At 39.3% G+C, this 19,443-nt stretch overlaps 1 protein-coding gene across 1 annotated transcript in view; it reads right to left on the bottom strand.

The window, feature by feature from the left end:
- Tmem55a (transmembrane protein 55A) overlaps positions 1-17,718 on the bottom strand; it is a 50,696-nt gene extending 32,978 nt beyond the window's left edge. The window contains exon 1 of the mRNA XM_013012426.1: positions 17,516-17,718. Within this exon, the coding sequence (XP_012867880.1) occupies positions 17,516-17,621 (106 nt within the window). The 5' untranslated portion in view covers positions 17,622-17,718. The remainder of the gene's footprint in view (positions 1-17,515) is intronic.
- Between the last annotated feature and the right edge of the window lie 1,725 nt (positions 17,719-19,443).

Here is a 19,443-nt window from a genome sequence, read left to right as displayed (position 1 = left end):
AATGCTCGCCTTGAGCTAAAAGAGCTCAGGGACAGTGCCCAGGTCCTGAGTTCAAACCTCACACCCAACAAAAAAAAAAGAGAAAGAAAATTTCATTTAAAAATGCAGAGGATGGGCTAAGAATGTGGTTTAGTGGCAGTGTGCTTGCCTAGCATGCTTGGAGCCCTCGGTTTGATTTCTCAGCACCACATAACCAGAAAAGGCCAGAAGTAGCGCTGTGGCTCAAGTGGTAGAGTGCTAGTCTTGAGCAAAAGGAATTTCAGAGACAGTGTCCAGCCCCAGAGTTCAAGCTCCAAGACTGGCAAAAAAAATTTTTTAAAAATGCAGAAGGTAAGGAGTGTGGTGGTCACATCATTCAACTATATGAAGAACTCTGAATCATCTAATGAACAAAAGTTTTCTTTAAAAGGCCTCCTAATAACCACCAATAGGTGAGCTTATGGGATTGCATGAAACTGCAGAGCTTCTGCATGGCAACGGATATAGCAAGATTAATAAAAAGCCCACAGATTGGGAGTAGATCTTCACTAGCTATACAATAGACAACGGCCTCATACCTAAAATATACAATCAAACCCCCCAAAAACAAATCCTCAAAGAAACAACCACCCCATTAATAAGTGGGCTAGAGACTTAAAGAGAGACTTCTCTGAAGAGGAAATAATGACTAATAGACATATGAAGAAATTTTCAACATCCCTGACCATAAAAGAAATGTAAATCAAAACTACATTAAGATTCCACCTCACCTCAGGATGGCCATTATCAAGAAAACTGGCTGGCGGGGAAGTGGCCAAAAAAGAATGCTATTACACTGTTGATGGAAATGTAAACTGTGGTTCAACCACTCTGGAGTGGTTGAACAGTATGGAGGTTCTTCTAAGGGCTAAACATAGAGCTCCCCTATGAACCAGCAATCCCACTCCTGGGCATTTACCCAAATGACTACAAACAAGGCCATACTAAAGCTACCAGCACAATGATGTTCATTGCAGAACTATTTACCATAGCTAAGATATGGAACCAACCCATCACTAGATGAATGGATCAAGAAAATGCACAATGGAATTCTATGTGTCCCATTCATAAGGAAATGGAAAGACTTGGAAAAAAAATCATACTAAGTAAGCCAGACCCAAAGAAACATAGGCTCCATGGTTCCCCTCATTTGTAATAATTAGTATATGTCTAAAATAGTTCTATCAGAGGACCACAATAGCTTAATAGCTATATATATATGACCATATAAAATGATGCTAATCTAAATGAACTCCAAGATATGGAAACAAAAAGATTTTTTAGTGTACTGTTTGCAGATTTCTTTTTTCATATTTTTCCTTTGGTTTACACCATTGTCACTTTGTTATGTCCACTCTCTTTGTCTTATAGATTAAGTAGTTAGTTTGGGGATGGGAAGATGAATCATAGAAATGGTGAGACAAAAAGGGGGTGGGAAGCAGGAGAAAACCAGAGAGAGGAACGGTTTGACAAGTATTCTATTCATTTCCTTACTTATGTATCTGTGACCCCTCTGTACATCACCTTTACAAAAAAAAAAAAAAATCAGTTGAAGTGCCATAGAAGCCTATAAACTCCATGAATTTTTCCTCTAAGAGTTGCACTACACAGTTATCAATTGTGGAACAAGTAAAGCTTCCAATGATAGAAACGTGTTCAAATCTACTCTTACTAGAGTTTTGGAATGGAAGGGGGCAGACTAGTAGGGATTAGTAGGGATTATGAGCTCCAAGAGGCTAATGGCCTATCTGGCTTGGTCTTAAAGCATTCACTGCCTGATCTCTGACAGGTGATTACTAAATACTTATTGAATGGCTGAATTAGTGAATCATTGAAATGTATCAGATACAGAAGTACCTGAAAGAACAAAAACAGTAAGCACATAACTGCCAATTTTCTTTTAGAGGAGGGGGGTGATGGGGTGAAGAGTGAATCTACCTAGAAAAATGATTTCTCCACTAGAAGAATACTCTCTCCCAATCTTGCACTAAGAGAGATGAGGTAGTCCAAGGGCAGTAACCTCTGCGATCAATCCAAGGTTTGAATCAATCCCAGAGATCAATAGAATGACAGACGCTGTAGCCTAATTGCTCCACCAGACAATGCTTCTAGGCCCTTCATTTCACATTAGTCCAGACCTAAGATAATTTAGACATGTTTCTTGTACTTCTGTTCCCTGTCTCTCAGATTTACCCCAAACAAATCTTTACCTATAGCTCAGATTATATGTAAGGAACTTTAAAATTTTAGAGATTTGTTCCAGTCAGTAAACCAACAATAATTAAAAATTAAAACATTCAATAGCCAGGCACCAGTGGCTCACGCCTGTAATCCTTATCTACTCAGGAGGCTGAGATCTGAGGATCATGGTTCAAAGCCAACCCGTGCAGGAAAGTCTGTGAGTCTCTAATCTCTAATAAACCACTAAACTGGAAGTGGCACTGTGGCTCAAGCAGTAGAGCACTCACATTGAGCTGAAAAGTGCAGGGACAACGCCCAAGCCCAGAGTTCGAGGACCATGACCAACAAAAACAAAAACAAAATATTCAACAGCCTGGCGGTGGCTCACGCCTGTAATCCTATCTACTCAGGAGACTGAGATCTGAGGATTGCAGTTCAAAGCCAGCCCAGGCAGGAAAAGTCCGTGAGACTCCTACTTCCAATAAACCACCAGAAAACCAGAAGAGGCCCTGTAGCTCAGTGGTAGAGTGCTAGCCTTGAGCTGAAGAGCTGAGGAACAGCACCCAGCCCAGAGTTCAGGCCCCACGACTGGACCTTCCCCCCCAAAAAAAAAATAGCCATTTTTTGTATGGAATTCAGGAAAACTTTTTCCTCAATGTGGGTAACATTTGCTAGGCTAGTAGTATTTAACTCTACAAAACCCACACTAACTCTCCAAAATTGCACATTAGATATCAAAGCATCTTATAGATATCTTATAGTCTAATTACTTTTTAGAAATGAAAGCTAGCACCCAGAAGTTCTAACTTTTGAAGGCTTATATAGAAACTCAGTATAACCAAACTCAACAGGGCCAAACTCTGCCTTTGCAAAGTAACAGAACTCTCAATAAGTAATGAGTTAGTATTGGGGAAAGATATCAAGACTAATAAATTCTCAGGAGTGGTAAATTCACACTTAGAACCCTAGCTACTACAGAGGCAGAGGTGAAAAGAAATGAGCTTGAGGTCAGTCTGGGTAAAGTCAGTAAGACCGTATCTCAAAATACAAAAAAAATCAAAAGCAAAAAATCCCTCCCTCCAAAGAACACACATGAGGGTGTGGATTAAGTGGTAGAATGCGTGTCTAGCAAGTATAGGGCAATAGGTTCAATCCAAAAACAAATTAAGTGATTCTGTAGAAACAGCCAAAAATCTGACCCTGAGAAGTCCTGGATAGAGATGTGGCTCAAGAGATAGAGTGCCAGTCTTGAGCAAGAAAACCAAGAAGGAGCTCAAGGCCCCAAAAATAGTTCTACAAAATTAAATCTGGACTAAAGAGGATTGAGAAGACAAAAGTGTCATAGAAAATAACTGAACAAAGTACAAAAAAATCATTTCATGGTAATAGAAACTTGATAAAAAATCTTGAGATACATAAGAGACAGAACGAAAGCAAATGGATCAAAAGGCAAACAATGGTGTTTTGCACCACTTAGAAGAAGCCATTATTACTCTGTAAATCCACAAAATTAGTTTGCATTTTCCCATCACAAAACCTCAACAGTAATTTATCTGTCAGATAGCCCCTCTATCTTGCTAATTCATCCTGGTATATTAATCCATACTTCTTCCCAGATACATCCTCCAGATTGTAAAGACTGAAATCAGTCTTCCTGGGTTGCTCTGGCCCTAATCATCTGTTACTCCTTTATGTCTCTCCAATGGCAATAATTGCCAGTTTAATTCAATTACTTCACTTGCACACTCTTTATATTCAGTCCTACAGGCCCTGACACAGCCCCAAAAGCCTTTGTCAAAACTGAAAAATTGTATCAGATTAAATTGAAAGATATTTTAGGATTCTATTATAGGAGGAGGAAAGCCTGGCTTCTTTCTCCTCTGATTTCTATTGCAGGGATTCACTTTGCTTTAGCATCTTTGAGAGAATGTAGGCTAAGCACAAAGCAAGTTTGGCTACCATGGGTGGGTTGCTTCTAATGCCAAACCTCCCCAGCCTAGCTCAAGGCAGAGAAAAGAAAGGCCATTTTTCAACTTTCAAATTCCTTCTCTAAAAGCAAAGAAATGCTACTTCAACTCAGGTTCTCCCAGAACCAAGACACTCAGCAGGTTCTATCTGGCCAAAAGTCAGACTAGAATATAAATGTGCTAGCGATTTTAGGTGCTGACCCACACTTCCTAATCCCCCATCTCTATTCAACATGCAATGTTGGAGCTGGAACACTGCAAACCTTGCTTTAGCCTTGCCAGCTAGCCGTGAGTTCTCTATTAAGAGAAAGGTGATAGAGGAAGCCTGCAAGGCTGGAGAATTTAAAATGCACTTGCTTCTTCTACTTGCTTCTTATGAGCTTCCAATCTATTTGCTGATTCTCTGAACATCACTCCAGGAATACTACTACTTCATGCTTGCAGTATCATTTCTTTTCCATAGCAACACCAGATCCAGTTAGCAGTTTTCATTTGTCAGAACCAATTTCACTGTATGCCACACTAAGAGAAAGCCCAGTGCCAGCTAGCTAGTGCTCCTTCCTCAAGTGTACAAGATCTTCCTCTAGAGTTCAGGTTGTGTTTCATCACTGCAGGACCCTTTCTCTGCTTGGCCAAGTTTTAATGACTCAAATATTTTCCCTTTATTCTTCAGCCTAGCAGTAGTAGCTGCTTTCTGCTACATCTTGAATATGGTAGTCATATTAGTTGCCTAGATAACTTGATATGCTAACTTAGTTAACAATTCTTTATATTAAGTTCTACTGTGGGGTTTTTTGGTGTGTGTGTGTGTGTGTGTGTGTGTGTGTGTGTGGTGTTGTTCTGCCCAGGTTCTGCCTGATACAGAAACTCATAAGAATGATCAAAGCAAATAAAAGGATGGAATGGAGGAGAGGATGCCTGAACTCACATGTTGAGCTCCTCACTGGAGGGCAATAAGATGGTAAGAATCAATGCATCAGATGGTTCTGATGAATCAGATTATTCTTTGTACTTAAGTATGATGTTTGTAGTGTCTCACTTGCTCATCATGGAAGGAATAATCACTTCATGGACCATGAGTGATAGATTCCTATGAATGCACTGGACCCTTAAAGAGAATATGAGGCTCGGGTCTTCCATTTCTCAGCTCAAGTCATACAGAGCCAGAGAACTAGCATAGCGTGATATTACCATGAATTTATAAGTAACAAAGGGATGATGGTAGAGTGCTAGCTAGCCTTGAGGGAAAAATAAAGGGATGATACTACAAGAAATAAAAAAAATTAATTGTGTAGATTGTAAAATTATGATATAACTCCCTGAAAAATCAGGACATGGATTGCAGAGAACCTGTAATGAACCAACTATGTGTACTCACAGAGGTGAGATTCTGGAGCCACTCTGAGACTCTTTTCCAGGTAGAAATGAGTTTTCCCTCGGCAGGGGCCTGCCTTCTCTTGCTGGAAAACTCTGCCTCCACCTGAGACAGTTGCACTATAAAGTAGTGGCAATTTTCCTTGAGATCCACTACCAAACCTTCTTGCTGACCCAATTCCAACATGTTCCAGAAGAATAAGTATGAAATCTAACTGACAAAGAACCAGTTCACACATAAAGAGACTTGCAAGATTTTGAGAAACTTAGTAAGATGTGTAAGTAGGTCTAAGGCTGATAAACCAAAGAAGATAATGATGAATGGAGTATCATTTTATGGATTCATTGCTTGTGTTAAAGCTAGAAAGGGCTCTAACAAGTTGACTTTTCAATCAATAAACTTTGTTCCTCGCATTTATTGAAGTTATGATGATGGAATGTCCCTAGCACGATTCTGAAGCAGCAATGTAAGACATAAGGGGTTGAAGTGGATTTATCATATAAAGCCTCCACCCCCCTTTCCTCACTATATCCCCTTAGAAGGCCCTGAGTGTATCCTCCCTTCTCTAAGGCATTCATGAACACCTAAGTTAGAAGAACATAAGCATGCTACTGTGATGGCTTGAGACTCCCTAAGATGTTGTGCCTGATTTCAATGGGGAATTTTACATTCTGTAGTAACTCTATTAGCATTCAGGCACCAAACACAAAGTGGGTGTATTTATTATTTGGGGAAGTAGTGGATTCAAATATTTTTACCTTGGAAGACCTTTTTTTAAGTGGCTAATTGAAATTAATCTAGGATTCCAATGAATGGGGGTAATCTGCAAAAACGTTATTTGGTAGAGATGGCAGAAAACCTCTAGGTATTATAACCAAAACCCTCACTTGAGTGTAACCACAATAGAGTCACAGTCTTTTGACAAGTTCTCAATGTAAGCAGATCCATAGAATGAGAGCCTCATTTTTGAACAGGTGACCAGAACCCTTGAAGGATTCAGCAATATTGTCTTACCATGTCTGTCTTACTCAGATCCTCTGCAAGTTCTGAAACTATGAAGTAGACTGGGGAAAAGAAAGTACTTGGATATTTAATAGTACTAATTTCAAATGGACTCAAAATGGCTGTCAGGTGATAGATGGGAAGTCTTAGATTGGATCTATTCATTGTGGTTTCAAGCGATCTGTGGATCCCCAGGTCTTGCAAATAGAGTTCTGAAAAATAATTGCCAGTGAGACTTCAAACTTTGTTCTTTGGCCTAAGAGGAAGGACCAAGTGGAACTTATACTAAAAACAATACCATATCCCTTGTGAAATGGCAAACATTAGTGCCAGTGTGAAAAAATTGAAAAGGGCTGGAGATGTAGCTTTTTGGTACAGTACTTGCAAGTATTTATGGTTTGTAAATTATATATTTTACCATATATTTTGTGTTTTGTTTCTTTTCAGGAAAATGACAGAAAATTTTTCTGGCCATTGACACATGAAATCACACTACTTATTTACATAACTCTATTCTTAGTTTGTGTGTTTTTACTTTACAGTATCTATTCTTAGCTTACAGTACTACTACTATAATGAATGAAAGTGTTTCAATTTGAGTTATAGCATACACTGTAATGTCAGCACTTGGGAAGTAGGTAAGAGAATCATGGGTTTAAGGTCAGCCTGTGCTACAGATGGGTAAATTCAAAGTAAGCCCAGGCTATATAGTAAGATCCTTATTTAAAAAAAATAAGTAAACCCAAAGCACATGTTTCAAGAAAATGCAGAGATGATCATTATTTCTATTCTGGCAGCACTAAAGTTGGAATCCAGGGCCTCTTACAATTATACTGCAGAGCCACATCTCAATTACTCTTTTAGGTTTTAGGATAGAGTCTTAGTCTAACCTAGAAGTGTGCCTGAATTGCCATCAGCCTATACTTTTAGTTCTAGATGTTCCTTAAATCACTAGCTTGTACCATCATATCCAGCTTCATTCTTAGAGATGGAGTCTTGCAAACTTTTCTGCTCAGGATGACTTGGTATTATTATCCTCCCAATCTCAACTCCTCATGTATTTAAGGATGACAGGTGTACACCAGTGTACCCCACTATGAGCTGAGAAGCAGTCTCAAATTTTCTGCTCACATTATCCTTGAACTACAGTCCTCCAGTTCTCAGCTTCCCAAGTTGCTGAGATTACAGATGTGAGCCACTAGTACCACCTGAGTGATGTTCACTTTTACTGTAGAAAAATTATTGCTTCTATGGCAAAAAAAATTAGCCTAGAATTTAAAAATCCAAGAATAGTCTTGAGGAAATAAAAAGTTAATCTCAATCTTGAAATAACAGAAATAGCTAGTAAATGATACTAATATGCAATAAGTATGTGGTTGGTAAAATATGTTTTTAAATGGAAATATCAATCTGCCTATTAAGATCTCGGCAGACTGGAGGAACACACCAAATCAAACATAACAAAATGTAATAAATAGGTACAACTCCAAAGACCTGGACAAAAATGTGAGGAAAATGGTATAAAATGGGCATTTTTGACATACTCCTATTTGTGGCATTAAAGATAAATTGTATAATGATCAATAGCATAAGGTGGCTGAAATGCTACTACTATATTGCTCCTACTATATTGACTTTTTATTAGTAATACATGAACATGGCTCAACATTCCATGTAAGGTTAAAAAAAGGCATGCTCAAATTTCTTAATGATTTTAAGAACCCAAAAATTTTGAATGCCATAATAGTGCTCAAAAACATAAATTTAGTTACACAATGCTTAAAAAATATTGCCTAAAATCCAGGAGCCATAAATTTCACCTCTTTTTCATGTTTTCTCAAGAAAATAAAACAAAAGTAAATCAAAACAAAACATCTCCGTTTACAATAGCAACTAAACGGAAGAAAAAAATCTAAGAAAGCAGTAAGGCAACATCAAACTCTCTAGCACTCCTCCCCCACCAAAAAAGCACAGAAGGCCTCTCCAAGGAACAGAAAACTAGGAAGACTGTATCCTCTTTTAGGGGCTATTAAGAGGATGCCATTCTTGGTTTATCGTTCTAAAACTGAAATATAAAACAGCTGAGCTGAAAGCCTATCCAGAATTCTCTGTTTTCCCCCAAAATAGAAGGATTAGGGTTCCCATTTGGATCACTTCCCAAACAGTTGCTTATTGCCTCCAAGATACTTATGAACACTCATGTTGCTCACTCTCCTCTCCAACATCTGTGCCCATCTGGCTAACATCTGTACTCTTATGGTAAATCTTACAAATTTTCTTTTAACAGAATGTCCTATCCTAAAAGTTTGACGTGGCTGAAAAGAGTCTCATTGTCCTAGGAATTAAATGAGAGGTAGAGAACCAAAGGGAAATGTTACCACGCAAATAATTGTGAGATATTGATTCTCTATTTCCAGTGTATCCTCAGGCTACCAATCTGCATACCCAACTGCTTATTGATAACTCCATTTGAACAATGCCTAAAGGTTTGCCAGACTCAACAAGCCTAAAACAGAGCACTGATTTCCACTGCCCTGTGCTTCCTACTCACAGGTCAACTAGTCTTCCTCTTTGTCTATCTCATATATATATAAAAAGAACAACCCATGGTGGGAAATTTATGCTTTTTTCCTTTCTACTTACTCAAGCCATCAACATGATGCTTTATGTTTAAAATACATCTCTACCTTTATTCAGACCCATATTATTTGTCTATTCCATCCTCAATAGCTTACTGATTGGTGTCATATCTTATCAGTCCTTTCTTGTTTCCCTGACTCCCCACCACTATCTATTCTCCATATACTAATCACAAAGGTGAGCTTTTCTCTCTGTGTCTCTGTCTCTGTCTCTGTCTCTCTCTCTCTGTCTGTCTGTCTGTCTGTCTGTCTGTCTCTCTCTCTCTCTCTCTCTCTCTCTCTCTTTCTCTCTCTCTCTCTGTACACGCACATGCGCCAATCCTGAGGCCTGAATTCAAGGCCTGGGTGATGTCCCTAAGCATTTTTGCACAATGCTGTCAGCACAGCTCCACTTCTGGCTTTTTGGTAGTTAATTGGAGATAAGCACCTAACAGACTTTCCTGCTGGTTTTGAACCACAATCCTCAGCTAGAATTGTAGGCATGGGCTACTGGTGCTTGGCCACAAATATGTTCTTAAAGAGTAAAGCATTTCAGGTCTCTCCTTTACTCAGAATCCCCCAATGCTCCTTATTATGTTCAAAATCCCATAATGGCCTAACAAGCTTCCTACTCTACATCTCTCATTTCTTCTACCACGTTTCTTCTAATACCCATTCCCTAACCTGACCACTGACCCACTGCTTTGAAAACAGCAAGTGTTTGACTTGCAGTTCCCATTTTCTAGGACACTCTTACTTTCCCTATATCTTTGAAGGGTTGATTCTGACTCATTTTTTAGGTTTTTCATTAATTATTATCTCTGAAATTTCTTTCTAGAATATTCTATCTGAAACACTCCCTATCTGGACAGTTCTGTCTGTCCTTAGAGCCCGCTATATTTTCCTCACTCAGAAATCACAAGGCTTGGGGCTGGGGAAGGTGGCTCAGCCGTAGATTGCTTGCCTTGCATGCATGAGGCTCTGGGTTCAATTCCTCAGCACCACATAAGCAGAAAAAGCCAGAAGTGGCGCCGTGGCTCCAGTGGTAGAGCGCTAGCCTTGAGCTGAAGAGCTTAGGTACAGTGCCCAGGCCCTGAGTTCAGGCCCATGACGGCAAAAAAAAAAGAAAAAGAAAGAAAGAAATCACAAGGCTTACTATATGTAAGTCTCACTGGATACCTGGCATAGTATAATAGGTACTCATGTAGTTGAAATGAATGAAACAGTTCTTAATTTCATTAATGTTTTAAAGATACTAGATAGAGCCAGAAGGAAATGTGAACACTATCAAACAGAATAAAGGAATACTGGAACCTGATGCCTATAGAACAATGGGAAAGAATTCTAACTGGAAATGAGCTTGTCGTCATACTGGAAAGTTGGATGTAGATAAACTTCAGCAATGCTTGGTCTTTATTCTTCATGAGGATCAAGCCCCAATGAAACAACTTTTGATTTAAGAAAAAGTTTGAAAAAAAAAAACCTTAAATGGAGCAATAGCATTTAGGTTAACACAAAACCAAGCTTCTTATATTCAGCAAGACTGCTTGGTCAGAACCACAGCAGATGTGCCTTACTGGAGCCTTGAAGGAACTTTAGGAAACTGCTCTCAAATATGTTCTTTCTTTCTCAATGAAGGAACTTGGCTTCTAATTGTCTCTGAATCTTTGGCAAATAAAGTAAGAATTCTAGGGATGAGGAATGTCCAGCCATGTGCAGTAAAAGACCTGGAAAATCTTTGGTACATAATGAAATAGATATGTCCTTCTCCTAGGCGGCCTGTGGCCATCTGCCTGTATGAGATACTTTTGTATGATCTATAAATGACATATATATAAACATATGGAAATACTTCCTTCCCAAATCCCCACTGTGGATTGCATATGTGTTGGTATGGGTCCCTATGTCTGCATCATTCCTTACTAATCCAGAGCCAATATTAAATTCTTCAAGAATGCAAGGAGATTCAGAAACGTAGGACTGCAAAAGCATATTAAGGATTGTAATTTTAATATCGATTATAAGAGAATATCATAAGACAACTAAGAGTTCACTTCCACTTTAAACTGAGGCAGAATCTCAATTATGAAGACATTAAGAGAGTCACTAAAAGCTGAGTGCCAGTGGGTCCAGCCTCAAATCTCTAGCTACCAAGATTTGAGGAGCACAGCAAGCCCATGGAGACAAATCTACAAGCTTCTATCTCCAATCAGCTAGCAAAAAAGTTGGACTACAGGCATGGTTCAAGTGGTATAACATTAGCCTGGAGTGAAAAATCCAACCAAGAGTGCAAGACCCTGAGTGCAAGCTCAAATATGGCCACTACAAAAAACAGAAAGACAGAAAAAGAAATAAGACCAAGAACATATCTCTATGTGAAGTAGCATTTATAAGAAAACTCAAGCATATATATTAGCTTATGTCTCCAATTGAGTCCATTTTGTTTTTTAGTCCTGTAAAACCACTCCTAAAATAATTTTAGATTGATCTATCTATCAATCAGGAAAAGATAATGGCAATGCTCCTAAAACACATTTTTATGCTTCAGAGAAATAAAAAGTGTGTTTCAAAATAGTCATTTTTACTGATGCTAAAAAGCTTCAAAATAATTTTATGATTATAATAGATATATTAGATGAAAATGAGTAATTCTTCAATAAATATACACAAGTATAAACAATTACTACCAAGAACACTAATGTTCCAAAGCCTTTTTTTGTGGTCATTATTTTTTTGTTTTTCCTTGCAGCCTTAGGTATGTTTGACAAGTTTTTTTGGTGTTTTTTGTTGTTGTTTGTTTGTTTGGGTCAGTTTTGGGGCTCAAGCTCAGGGCTGGGCACTACTCAGAGCCTTTTTGTACTCAAGGCTAGCACTCTACCACTTGAGCCACAATGCCACTTATGGCTTTTTCTGAGTAGCTTGTTAGAGATATTAATCTCACAGACTTTTCTGCTAGGTCTGGCTTTGTTCCCAATCCTCCAATCTCAGCCACCTGAATAGCTAGGGTTACAAGTATGAGCCACCAGCACCTGGCTACATGTTAAGCTTTACTGAAGAATTTTTTTCTCTTTGATGACAGCCCTGTTTCTTGATTATGATCCTACCATGCTGACAGGTAGAACTCATCTTCTCTAGTCATTATCCATGAGTTTTTCAAAGATTTATCTAGGCTGTCTAATTACTATGTTTCCCACGTGATCTCATATATAGAACATTCCAAGCTTTATCCCTCTGTGATACACAAAGAAAATGACAATAGTTTTAACGCCTCTCAGATCTGGAAGCTACCAGCCTGAAGGCTTAAATCACTATCTTAGCACACATGTTCCATTCCTACATATCCTGCAGCAGGGCCTCAACATCTATGTATTGCGCTATTACTAATATGCAAATAATGCATCAGGCTTCACTTCATAGTTTAACACTGTAGATCAAATGGTCACTTTTTTGGATACTTGAAAATACATGAAATATCTCACATCTAAAACTAAGTTTATGATCTGTATTCCCTGAAATGCACTCACCTCCTGATGTGTAACCACATTAGAGTTGTAAAAGCAGAATTCTGGAAGATATCCTTGTTACTTGCCTCTCACTTCTACATACCATTCACCCTCAACAAACTGTTCAATCTACCTCCTCCACAATATCCCTCAACATTCCATCTCTATTATCACCTGAGACCATGTTACCATCGTATTTCACCAAAGCCAGAATCATTACAACACCCACAAAGTCATTTATCCTCCTTGACTCTAGCCTTTTTACTCATTCTCTACTCTTTAGACTGATCTAAGAATAAAAATTTAATCCAGGTATCACTCTGTTTAAAGCAAAATTCCTTAACACTACCCACAATGCCCTGGATCAATGAATTCATATTTTTTGGTGGGTTCATTTGTTACAGCAGAACAAATCACCTAAAATATCAGTGGCTTAAAAATAACAATGTAATATTAGTACTGAGGATTTCATGAGTTGTTCAGCCTCACCCGACAAGCTGTCACCCAGTCTCTCGCATAGTTGCAGTAATAATTTGGCTAGAACTGAGATCATCTGCAGGCTCAGTCAAGCTGGATATCCAATATGGCATCTTCATTCACATATATGAGGATAGGTCGTATACCTTTCTCTTCATGTATTCTTTTTCACGGCTAATGTCCAGTTATTCCAAGTATGGCAGGCTTAGGATACTCCACTTCTTACAAGTTACTTTTTTCAGAGTGTACTTTACAAGAAACCCCCCCCCCAAAAAAACTATAAAACTTCTGATTTTGCCTCAAAAGTTATTCAGTATATTACCTATCTTGATCTAGATGTTAAAAATCAAGTGACAAGTTTAGTCCAGTTTCAAAGGAAGAAACTCTAAAGCAGCTTGAATGTCTGAAAACAGTTCTTTGGAAAAAGAGAGTGTGTAGTGGGGAGTATCAACCACACCTACCTATCTCTTCAATCCTTTTGTATATCACATCCTCTACAGCTTCTTCCTTCTTAGCTACCATAGATTTCCTTCAGAACCTTGCTCTTGCCATACTTGTTCTTGTTTGCTCATATTCACACCACTTTCTTTACTTTGAATGTCATACAGTAGCCTTACCTCCTGTTCAACTTTCAGCTCTCTGTCAAGCCTTATGAAAGCCTTCCCTGTCTCCCCTTGCCAGGTTAAGTTATGTAATATATAAGCTTCAAGGATTAGACATGTTCTCCAAAAGATCCTCATCCCCACTGCATTTTTCATTTCTCTGGGTGATTATGCAACTTGTATCTCAAGATCCTGCAGCATGCTGAAAGGAGAACCTTGTCAATTTCTGGTTAGCCAATATATGTTTGCAGATGAAAGAAATTAAGAAAATTAATCTCTGTATAACAAAATATCTTCTCCTTTATAAATTACAGTGAAGCATATAGTTCACTGTATACTAGACATTTAGACAACCCCATATATAAAGCATTTTTTCATCCAGCCAGTCTGAAAAAATGTAAAGACTATACTCCTTTGCTATATCTTGCCTACAACATTAGTAGATATCTAAAGAAAACAATTACTGTATACCAATTATGGAAGTTTTGTGGTATTTTTTCCAATCACTTTACAAATATGCCTAAAACTAACTTTTATTTTAATTTCTATGCCTAAAAGAAAAAGAAAAAGTGGTAAGTGAACCAAATCAAAGAGTGAATCAAGAAAGAAGTGACTTCCTCCATTACACAGGAAACCATTACTGATAGTGGAGACTACTAGAAGCATCTACTTAGATGCTTCTACACAGACCATACCTAATTCTTCTTTGACTAAAACTCCATACCTAATGCTACCTGCTCCCACTACCTTAAAATACATTGCCTAGAAATCAACATATCACAATTGTCATCCCAAAATGGAAAAAATCATCCTGAAGGTTAACACAAAGAACAAAAGATTATATTGAGCCCATTGCCAGTGGCTCACAGCTGTAATCCCTAGCTACTGAGGAGGCTGAGATCTAAGAATTGCGGTTTGAAGCCAACCTGGGCAGAAAAGCCAGAAGAGACTCTTATCTCCAATAAGCTGCTCAGAAAAAGCTGGAAGCAGCACTATGGTTCAGGTGGTAGAGCACTAGTCTTGAGCCCAAAGAGGCTCAGGGACAGTGCCCAGGCCCTGAATTTCAAGTTCCAGGACCAGCAAAAAAAAAAAAAAAGGATTGCATTGGAGAAGATACATTCACTAGTAAATGGCTCTTCCTCTATTTTTGTTAAAGAAAAGTTTGAGTAATTATAAATAGTATCATAAGATTTATTATCCAAAAGTTCATTCTATTTTTGGTATTTGAATTCCAACTACGAACCCGAATTGTTTGCACCAATTACATCTAGTCTAGTGACAGAAATTTTCTGGGAATCTGTTCCAGTCTTCATGTGTTTACTTATCCCTTCTCCTCACTACAACCTAACCTCTACTGAGGCATCAGCTTGGACAGTCTCCACATTCATTCATCCAGTAATTTATTGGGGTCTACATTGTCATCCCAATAAATTACTGGATGAGTGAATATGATAGGCTTCAAGAATTCTATCTAGTCTTAATATTTATGAATATGCTTATTTTTAATCAAGAATACATTCTGTCAACATGAATAAAATTACTATTTTTTCATTTATCTTTATGAGCTTTTTGTACATTCACTCTATTTTGGAGGGTTTCTAAATGTTTTCTCAAAACTAGTAACAGTGGCTAACACCTGCAATCCTCACTACTCAGAGGGATAAAAAGGGAGATTGTGTGGCCTAAGGCCATCCCAGGCAAAAACTTTGTGAGACACCATCTTAAGCAATAAAAAACTGGGTGAGGTTGGGTGCCTGTCATCCTAGCTCTCTGTCCAGGCTGACACAGGCAAAAAGCAAGAAAAATTAATTTTGAAAAAGAAGGCTGGGGGCTCTAAGTTTAAACTCTGTTTTGTAATATGATAATAAGTTTTCTAGAATAAAATTACTTTTTTCTCAGTGCCTGATCAGGAACCCATATATTTATGTAGTTTGAGGAGTCTGCTCAGTTCAAAGAAATCTATGGAAAATAATAAAGAAGTCTACACACAAGTACATGAGTATGAATGTCATTTTTGACAATAAGTGAGCCTCCAGTTCAGTAAATTACAAAAACTCTAAAAATTAATGCATCCATTCATAGGACATAAAAATAGATTCTAAATCTAACCTGAATCCAAATTCAGTCTCTTAATAAATTGTACTATTTTACATTAAAAGATGGAATTAATACGCTGGGAGTCAGTGGCTCACGCCTGTAATCCTAGCTACTCAGGAGGCTAAGATCTAAGGATCATGGTTCAAAGTCAGTCCAGGCAGGAAAGTTGTAAGACTCATCTCCAATTAGCCACCTGAAAACAGGAAGTGGCACTGTGGCTAAAATGGTAAGAGTGCTCGCCTTGAGCTGAAGAGCTCAGGGACTTCCCAGGCCCAAAGTTCAAGCCCCACACCCCCCCAAAAAAAAAGATTGAATAAAGTTGAAACATTAATTATAGAGTTAATGAGTAATAATTTTAATACCAAATAGTCCTAGTAAAAGAAATCCCTTGCCTGGTATCCTGTACAATGAATACTGACCAACAAAATATGACTTGTGAGTTTTCTGTGGGTGAGTTTCTCTTCCATTTTGTACCTTACTTCTCAAGTCATTGATCACACTGAATTATTCAGAGCTAAACATTTTTCCTTTGTCTTACTTCTTATTAAGTGTTGGATTAAGATCTAGATTATCGACTTTTACACTATAATGTATTCAATGGAAATTTTAACTCTTAGGCAAGTTTCACCAGCTCTTCAGAGGCTCCATTTTCACAGATTGGAGCTTTAAAAAAAAATTGTGTTACAAGACACACAACTGGCTTGCATTTATCAACAGCATTAACTTTTGCCTTTTGGAGTTGTTTGGTTCTCTTTTAAGTTCACTCACATTCAGTAGTGAGAGAGAGAGAGGGATAAAGAGGCACTTAAGCACCATTTGCAAAGTGATTTTTCAAGCCTTGATTTCCAATCTAACTCTTGACTCCACCTATGTCTACTACAGCAACCATCCAGAAGGCTTAGAACAAAGACAGATCTTTGCATAGGTCTTTCTCTAGACCCCCAATCAATCAAATCTTTTAATATTTTATACAATGAAGAAAAATAAATCGAAACATATTCAGTATTAATTTGGATTACTTTTGGCAGTTAATTTCAATCTCACCCAGATATACATACACATATACATGTATGTGTATCATGTATGTATGTATCCCATCCTCCCTCCTGTCAGAACTAAGGTTCTTCCTCCTCGTTCGCAACTAAGGCCAACACTCACTCTTCACAAGTAGGAGTAATACCGAGGGACAGGAATTTCAGACCTATTAGAAATATGAACTATATTCCTTTTGTCAAGGCAGTTCCCTGGTAGAACAGTGTTGGTGGTCAACGTCTGAGCTATCTATTTTTCAAGCTGAAGTCTTGTCAAGGGCAGATGCAAGGTGAGCACTTCTCTTGGTCCCCGGGCAACCCAGAAGGATTTGTGAATGACTGTGAAAGGTCTGCACCACCTCCCAGCTAGACGCAGGCGCTGCCTTGAAAACAGCAAGGTGAGGCTTGGGAAATGCCTATCACATTCGGTATCCCCTAGATAAGAAGTACGTACACACACAACACACACATAGACACACACACACACACATACACACAGCAGCAGCAGCAGAGCCCTGCGGGGAAGCGGCCGGGGAAGCCCCGGTCAGCATCCTTCCCCAGCCCAAGTGCGAAGCCGGCCTCCGCCTCCGCGCCGGGGCTCGCTCCGCGCCGGGGCTCGCCCTCGGTCTCTCCGCCGGCCTTACCTCGGGGGCTGCTTTCTTGCAAGTACGGAGGGGCGGTGGGAGTGACATTTCCCGAATGGGATGCTGACAGCAGAGGCGAGCGTTCGTCCACCCCATCCGCAGCCATGGCTGACTGCAGCAGCGGCGGGGCCGGCGGGGGCTGAGCCGGAGGCTGCGGCTGGGACGGAGGGGGTGGCCAGCGCCGCCGCGGCCGCCGCCGCCGCGCCCGATCACAAGGCTGGAGGCGGAGGGAGGAGAGGGTGCGGGACCGAGGGGCGGGGGAGGGGAGGCATGCCGGGGGAGGAGAGGGCCGCGAGGAAGAAAGAGATGAGTCGGGGGAGGGGGCGGGGGGGAGGGAAGACGTGGAGCAGCCGGAGCCCAGCCAGTGGAGAAAAGAAGAACAAATTAGGGCTGCGGGGAAAAGCTGGGAGGGGGAGGGGCCAAGCCGCGCGGGGAGGGGTCCCGGGGAGGGGGAGGGGGTGTCTGTTCGCCAAGGCAAAGGTGGAGACCAGAGCAGCCTTGAAAGGGATTCGGAGAAAAGGCCGATCTTGATTACAGGAAAACTAGAGCAAACACCAATAACCAAGTTTAGCTCCCCCAGGGAGGCAAGGCGACTGACTTTGCTGTCCAACTTTGTAGCAATTGTACAAAGAAGGCTTATTTCTAGGGTCATCAATTCCTTCTGGAGGGGTTCTTTGTTAGGAAATAATTGCTCCTCTTGTGTTGTTTAAGAGGAAGTAGATTTTGCAGACATAGCAAGCCCCATTTCCCTTATTGTTGTTTTTTTTTTAACATCACACTTTAGGATTTTTAACAGTACCTATGCTTGTGTGCTGGCTTTCACAAGTTGCATTTTACAAAATATGTTGCTCTGTGAGATACGTTTTTTGTCCCTGCCACATAAAAGGTTAAAATATAATGGGAGTCAAGTATAAATAATATTCTGGCAATCATGTTTTAAAATAATCTACTTGTAAACAAGTTAGAAACCAGACAAGCTAAGCTTAGTTTTGTGTTACTGTTTAGGGTTTCTTTTTTCTTTTCTTTCTTCCTTTCTTTTTTGATGGTTTGCCATAGTTCTAAAGTTGTTGACTGAAAACAAAAGTAAATCAGAGTTTGTTTTTGTAATATGCCAGAATAAAAAATGAAATAAGCAAAGATTGGGAGGATGTGGTCCAAAGCCAGTCCAGACAAAAAAAAAAAAAAAAAAGAAGAAAGAAAGTTAGACCTGATCTCAACAAAATTCCTTATAATCTCAGCTATTTGGGCAGCATAGGTAAGAGGATCACAGAGCAAGATTAGCCAAGACAAAAGGCAGGAAACCCTATCTGAAAAGTAAGAGAGGACAACAAAAAGGGGTAGGAGACCTGACTCAGATGTTGGTATTTGCCTAGGAAGTGTGACACTGACACTGCATTCAAAGCCAAGTACTGCCAGAGAGAGAAAGAGAGCATTAAGAAAATAGGCATTGTCTAGAAATATTATTGCTCTCTTAGTGGCCCTCCACAGATCTCTAGAGCCTGGTCTCAGTCCCTAGCTTGAGAGAGGTAGCAAAGTCAAGCTAAGCAAAAAATGAGCCTGGTAATCTCAGCTATAGATTTCAGTGGTTATAAGGAGAAGCAAATGTCAGACATTTGAAACCATGTCTCATGTTACTTTAAAAAGGGTCCTTGTTTTGTTCTCTGCAGACATGCGCTTTCTTCCAGAAAATCCATTTAGGTATCAGCTAGAAATCCTAGGGGAAACATCAAAGAATGGTGGTTTCTCTTGTGCAGTATCTCTTGTTATCAGTAACATGGATAAAATGAAAAATAAGTATCCTCATATGAGATAAATAAAGGCATGTGTAAGTTTAGGAAACTGAAGCATCACAACGTAGCACTCTCTGCAAAAATGCCTATAACTTACCAGGTGAATAACAGTATTTTTATAGTAGTAGACAGGAGGCT

This window comes from Dipodomys ordii, unplaced genomic scaffold (assembly GCF_000151885.1).
Source record: "Dipodomys ordii isolate 6190 unplaced genomic scaffold, Dord_2.0 Scaffold17, whole genome shotgun sequence".
NCBI lineage: Eukaryota > Metazoa > Chordata > Mammalia > Rodentia > Heteromyidae > Dipodomys > Dipodomys ordii.
This window is presented reverse-complemented; position numbering and strand designations above follow the sequence as displayed.